Raw genomic sequence first — 7,267 nt, 5'->3', positions numbered from 1 at the left:
AGAGAAATGACTAAACTGTTCATTACCAGACCTCCATATGGATCTCTATATAAGCAGCTGGCACTTTGGAAGAGAAGCGTAAGAAATGCAACAGCAAATGACCTGCATTGGCCTTAGAGTAGATAAAAGGACATTTCAAAAATACTTCTATCAGTAAAACAAATTTTATTGGTATTTAGTTGATTCTAATCATCTCATCAAAACTTCTCTCCAGTGGCTACGTGGCGCTAAATAAGGAAGCCCTGCACAAACCAAGGCTAAGATATAGCTATATTGATATTTTTGTATCTTCAAAGACGACCATGTCTATCTACATATGCTTATTAAAGCTCTTTTAACATTTCTAATGAGAAATGTAACAGCACTGAATTTCAATTTTGGTCACTATTGTAGACAGATGATCCAGGCTTAATGCAGGTGGATGGACTGGATGACCTTTTAAGGTCCCTTTCAGCTATAATTTGTAAGAGCTTATGAAATGTAAGCCAAAGTGTACTTTGCACAAACGCATCTGATCAGAAAGTTTAAATGCAAGTCAGTACAGCAATGAGCTTGGCTCTTTACTGAAGGTTGCACTATGATCACAATAGCCAAATAACCAAAAATGTTGGTTGCATATGGAATTGCTAAACATATAGAACATGATATCACATCATGGGAATACAAGGCATTTTAAGAAAAACTGATTCACTAACTGCAGTGGGAAACTGCAGATAATACTGGTAAAGACCATCAGGCAGGTACAGATTTGGAGTTCAATGGGGAGATAACAGCCCTCACTTATTACACTTCAAGGGTATATGGTTGGCAGAGAGACAATTAAAGCAGGAGTTTCAGGGAAGTCAGAGTAGATCGAAAGGGGTCAAGTATCCCATCATAAGTAGGAACTGCTAGAAGGATTTAGAGAGAAGGAAGTTGGGATGAGCTGCAGAAGTAGATTAGCTGGGGGAAGATGATCAACTTGCTCTCTCAGCTGTCATGGTCCATTACATGGAAACCTTTGAAAGTGAGGACAGACCATGATTTGGCACCAGCGCACCAAATTATTAACATGATTTCTAAAATTCCATCTACATAAAATTGTAGTACGTTTTTATTTTATTTTGAACTGACTTACATGCATTCATGTTTAAATTCACCAAAAATAGGGTGCTAACACTGGTTCTGAAATTTGTGGTCAATTTGCTGTTCCCTGTGCGTCCTTTCTGTCTCCTGACTGATTCCTGCGCCTGCTGGTCATTCTGTTTCACTAGTGTGGGGATTTATGAACTACCTTACTTCCTACTGCAGCTAATGACAAGGCCTGTGAGGATCAATGAAGCTACTGCGTGAGCCAAAAAAAGAAAGCAACAGACTGTAAAGTGAATGAAACAAAAATGGTTCCCCTTTAGAAAGTCCTTTTATGACCTACTCCTGACACAAAGACTGCTACACTACAATAACCAGAGACAGGGCAAACAGCAGCCTAAAGAGCCTGACAATTAGGGATGTATGCATCATGAAGAAGATGGCCACCCACCCGCTTCTAAAGATCATACATGATCACTGTGATCAGGTTACCTTCCCACATCTAGCTATGTGGAGCTGGGAGTGATAAAGTAAGTGAAATCACTTTTTTAAAAAACACCCACCCACGCCACTGATATACTAGAGCTTTGTCTGGGTAACCAAGACACTCAAAATTAGAGCGCAGAGACTGCAATGGGGTAAACTAGCCCTGTTAACTTCAGTGTAATAGTGGACTTAATTTACTTAAAGTATTGGCCCCTTCTTTATTTATTTCTGGTCTGAATTTTCAATTTTCAAGAATCATGAATTACTGAATGATTTGTTACCAACTAAAACTGGTGGCCATCAGAAAACTTTCTTTCTCTGAAACTCAGAAACTGCATTTAAATTTACCCTGGCTGAAAGCATTAATGTGTAGGGTAAAGATCTTTCTTTACAGTAGCAGAATCTAATTTAGAAAAGTGCATTATTGATTCTATCCATTTGTCAGAATTTGCAGTGGTATTGAGCTCAACATTGCCAGTAACTAGAAATGTAATGTGTATATGAAAAAAGCCAGGTGCATTGAAATTATCACTAATTTTATTAGAATTCAATAGACATTTAGTTTGCTTGTTTCTATTTTGAGACTCAAATGTTAGGTTTGTCTTCACCTTGATGAAAATCTACTGAAGAAATAAAACAATGATTTATCTGGTGGGATCTCAGCAAGTTGCAAAGGCTAAGGACATTTTTTTCTTAGTATATGAGCTAAAGTCAGTACCGTGATTTCTTAAAATATAAACTCTTGGGGAAAGGACTATGTTTTTATTCTATCTGTACAGGAAAGAGCAAAATGCTCCATGGCTGAGATTGGCTCAGGTTTATGACTGAGATCCTAGGTGACGTTTTGAAATCTTTTTGGTATCAATTTTTTGAAAGGACTTGGGGAGGAGGAGAAGATTTAGTCTCCTCCTTTAACTGATATTTTACTGGAAACAAGCTCAGTAGCTATTGAGGGCACTCACTCTATGAACTGTCAGAACATCAGTTCCTGAAGTGTGTGGTTTGACAGCAATATTTCAAAGGTTTTTCACAACCTTATGAAACTTGAGAGGAAATTATTACAAAATTTGACACAATTTTGTTATGCTATTTTCATAAAATCAAGTTCCATTTTCCTGAAGACATCTTCAAAAGCGGGGGCAGAAAGCCTCAAAAACTTCGTGTGGTACAAGAACAATGGTTCTGATCTACTTTAAAGATACCTACAGAACTCTCTTAAGAAGCCTATTACTTACTACATAAGTTTTCTAAGGTAGTGAGATATGCTCTTGTATCTCAAAATCTAATCATTGTTCAATATAAAACTTCTGTTATACCCTCAGTTTAGAGATGACAAGTATCATGCGGTCTTGTAACCATAATAGTTCTCTCTAAGGATCTCATAGAATGAGCTATTCCTTAAGTATTTGATCCAGCACGAGCGAGGCCAAAAAGAATGTGCGTGATTATCTGTTCTCTCTCTCTTTCCTGAATTGAAGGCTGAAATCATCCTGACTAATTTCTCACAAAGCAACCATCAGCAGGTGAACTCTTTGGAGGCAAGATAACCAAGCTGGAAAATTTCATATCTCATTACCAATATCCTGGAGATTCTGATTTGATAATAACTTAAAACTTAAGGAGTACTGATTCTCCACACCAAAAGTGCCAGTACAAGCGCTTAAGACACTATAGCAACGAATGAGGTGCAGGCATAACACATTCGAGAGATATAAAACTACTTACAGCAATGGACAGATAACAGTAAATCAAACACCCTGAACAATGATGTATTTTGTTACAAAGATTAGAATTCAGTATCTCAGCATATGCAAAAATAGCAGATGGTTGAACACAGTCAGGATACTTTAAGATACTCCCACATTGTATTTAGACTCTATATGTGAAGTACATTCTATTTTATCCTCCCAGCTGCTAAATGAACTTATTAGTTTCATCTACTTTATATTCATGTAGATAAGACTACTAGCAATTTTTGTTATACTGTATCCACACAACACTAATTTGCATTTTAATACACAGTTGCTCATCCAACGTGACAGCACTTCAGTAAGTCAGGTAAATATCCCTGTTTCAAGATAAGGAAACTTCTTTGTACTAGCTGCTAAGCATCAAATGACTAACTCACAGGAACTGCTGTGAGCAGGTCTTTTAATTAATCATTTCAGAAACATCTCACTAGTGTATTAGGAAAAAATTCAACCAGTCCAGGGATTGCTTTTAAGAAAAAAATATAGAACATGGGAACTGTCGTAATTATCAGCCCATTCAGCTCACTAGCCTAACTCTAACTGGGACCAGTGGCAGATAGGTGGAGAAGAAAAAGGAGAGAAAAAAAAAAAAAAAAAGCTATACACAGTGATCCTTCCCTCAGTATATACTCCGAGATTAGTGTAACGAATAGTTTATGGACTTTCTGAGTTAGAAGTTACATCCAGATCATAAAACTTAACAGCAATCTGTGAAATTCTACTCTATAAAAGCACTTAAACCATTTTTGAAGACATTAATGCCGTCTCCTCCAGCAAATCTTGTGGCAATAAGTTCCACAATACATTCATGTATTATGTCAACTCTGTCTGATAATTTCATTCAGTAACTTCTGCCCTTGTGAAAAGTAGCACATAATTGTTCTCTACTCACCTGTTTCTATCAGTCATCCTATCCCATGATCTGGTAGGCAGCAAAAAGGGTTTAGAGCAAGCTTTCCAATTCCCAACTTTTAGCTCCACTGAGTAACTTAACACCATACTTGAGTACTCAGCCTAGGGAGCTAACTGGGCTTGCTTGAGCTAAGAACTTTTCTCAGGCTACTGATTTATATTCCTAATTATGTCTTAAACAATATAATTTTAGGTAACTAAGTCTGAGTATCTTGGCTGCAATCTCCAAATTGCACTCAATCTGAAATGCATGGTGTTTTTGAAAAGTACTGATAATTTTTCCTCTTGTCTAATTACTTCATTTGTGTAATAAGAAAAATGTATGTAGACATTTGTGTTATGTAAAATTTCTAGGAAATATTTACATGATGGCTGAATGGCTAACATATAATACGGTATTTTACGCAAATCACAATGAAGTGAAAAGAACATTTCAGAAGGATCTTTATACCACCTATTTTAAAGTCCTACAAATACCCCTCCGGATGCATTTTTTTTCTCCTCAGTTAATTATGCTGACACGTAATCTACACAGGCTCTTTCATAGACATTTCAACGCTTTTCATATAATATTGCTGAAAAACAATGGTTTTTGGAATGCTTCTGGTATTAAAAGTGAATATATAGGTAACACACCTTGAATTAGACTTCTTTCATATTCTGCTCCTACTTCACACTGTGTAACGTAATGGGATAAGACAAGTTTGTTTGTTTGGAACTATGGTATGTACAAGATTTATTACATGCCATTCCTTTTATTATTAGAGGTGAGCTAGGAAGGTCAACTTTGTGAGCTGCAGAGGAGGGGAATTCCACTGACACCCTGGCAGTCAAAGACACAGACTTGAAACATGCATACAGCTGACAGAAAAACACCCGGAGCCGGATTCTAGTTAGGGTTGGGTTATGTAGTTCTAGGATGTAAGAGACTATATAGCTTTCAATCAACTGATGAAAGAACCAGTTTTGTAAATTCTAGGCACAACTTATATCACAGGTTTCAATTCTGTGACTATTTAAACAGTAGTGAAGTATACACTAACTATATTCTTACACTATGCAATATTATTAAACAAGGTGACTAGAGAAACAGCTCTACTGAAATACTTAGCTATTAAAATCTTAATAATTTAATATAGAAGTGCTATGTTGATGACAATGGTATTTACGATAGAATTAATGATGTCTTAGGTTTTCCTTGCTTTTTGTTTATAAAATTTTATTCTTTTTTATGTATATTTTTGGAATTAAATCTGAAAGCTACTATATAACTACTACAGGGCCAGTTTATCATTAGAAATAATGATATACTAGGATTTTGCTAGAGAATCCCATGCTTAGCGTAGAAAAACCCTAAATTAATTTCTTGCTTTCTTCAGAAACCCAAATTTCTAAGCTGTATTGTAGGCATCTGGTAAGCCACAGGAATGACAATGTTGAAAGTTTTTCCAAAGATCTTTTGTTTAATTAAATCCTTATGGTGCGAAAATCTCTTATGTTTCCGTTTATGTAAAATGATTGTCAAATACTTCTGAAGGAAGTGAAATGTGCTTCTTGTTCAATATATGACATTGCCCCAGTGTTTGGAAAAAGTACAAATATAAGCAGTACTTCAGAAATTCAGTTGTGGGGAATTTTTTTTTAGGTTAATGTAAAGTGAAAGAAATTTGAAATAGATTTCAAGTAAAAGTTCACAGAACTTCTTATTCTTTTAGTACCAGCTATTCAAACACAGATCCTACTGTCTTCAAAAGGATTTATATGTACAGAGTGGAAAGTGTGTTAAATTCAATTTAATTTTCTGCATGTTTCCATTAACTTCTGATCCCATCCATCTCTGCAAGGGAGACATCTACCTAAATATCTTCCTGTTTCTGTGGCTGGTTTTGCCCTTGAACAGTAATGGAAAAGGGAAGACCTTAGCATGCCATTTTGCTTCATGGTACCAAACTCACTTGGCAAAACCTCCAAGAGGCAAGCTACAGAGCTTAGCAAGATAAAGTTTGTAAGCAGTCAGAAACAATACCTTTAGCTCAGGCATGTTTATTATAAGCTGCATAGGTAGTTTAACATCTGGGTCCTTTGTATAGTCCATGGGCACAACATTTGGTGCCATTTCATGGTACCGGCCATGCAACCTGTAAACAAGCAGAAAAAAACAGCCCCTTTAGATAACCAATGCCATTCATACAATAATCAGACATAAATTTGTCTTGCAGATCTAATCACTGTTTTTAGTACACAAGTCAGAGCCCAAATTCCCATCTTTCTTCAGAAAGAAGGCTTTGATGAAGTTTTCAGCATAACTGCTACTAATATCCATTCATAACTTTGGGTGCACAACATGAGTATGTTACATGAATATGTTCACAGTATCTGCACATAATATTTAATATCATATTGGTACATGTATGCAAGAGGTAGGACTGGACCAATGTACTAACACTGTGCATATAATCCAGGGATCAAACCTCAGTGCAGACTGTTGATTGGTCTATACAACACAAGAATGAAGTTGTTTAACAGGCCAAACAAAGACAAAGAATTTAAAAGTCAAATGATATGTGATTGCGATGTTATGGACAAGGCATCCTGGAGAGACCTCACTGATGAATAAAAAACAAACAAACAACCCTTTTTTCTATCTGTGCCTCACTAACATTGCAGTTTTAGACTTACAGTTCTAGCACTGGCTGCAATTTCCACTTCAGCTCCATTTCACATAGCTTTTTCATTTTTTTTCTTCATTCTTGACTCAGCTTATTCATAAAGCCAGTATGTTTTAAAAGCAATAAACAAGTGTTTTTCCCTAGAGATGCAAATCAGACATCCATAAACCTAGTTTCACTCTCTAAATCTTACTTATTATGTTAACAGTATTATATCATAGCTTGGGTTAGGGAGCTGGAGGAGGAGAAAGACAGTGAAACACACAGATGTTTCTAAAGGTTTAGAAGCTGAACACTAGCAAATTATAAAAGTTGGCTCAGTCTCCTGCATGACCTGGGCTATGCTATTTCCAATTGTTAAATGAATTAACAAGTGTTAAT

General features: G+C 36.1%; 1 protein-coding gene across 15 annotated transcripts in view; it reads right to left on the bottom strand.

Moving 5' to 3' along the window:
* Positions 1-5,935: 5,935 nt before the first annotated feature.
* LOC112967334 (calcium and integrin-binding family member 2-like) overlaps positions 5,936-7,267 on the bottom strand; it is a 40,310-nt gene continuing 38,978 nt past the window's right edge. For 11 of the 15 annotated variants that reach the window (XR_003253924.1, XR_003253921.1, XR_003253925.1 and 8 more), the window contains one exon: positions 6,241-6,355. Coding sequence is in view for 6 of the 15 variants with exons in the window: in XM_026068416.1 (XP_025924201.1) it covers positions 6,264-6,355 (92 nt within the window). In the remaining 9 variants the exon portion in view is untranslated. Of the gene's footprint in view, positions 6,356-7,267 lie in introns of all 15 variants that reach the window. The other 4 variants (XM_026068414.1, XM_026068415.1, XM_026068413.1 and 1 more) reach the window with 2 other exon arrangements.

Source organism: Apteryx rowi, unplaced genomic scaffold (assembly GCF_003343035.1).
Source record: "Apteryx rowi isolate R43461 unplaced genomic scaffold, aptRow1 scaffold_27, whole genome shotgun sequence".
Classification (NCBI taxonomy): domain Eukaryota; kingdom Metazoa; phylum Chordata; class Aves; order Apterygiformes; family Apterygidae; genus Apteryx; species Apteryx rowi.
This window is presented reverse-complemented; position numbering and strand designations above follow the sequence as displayed.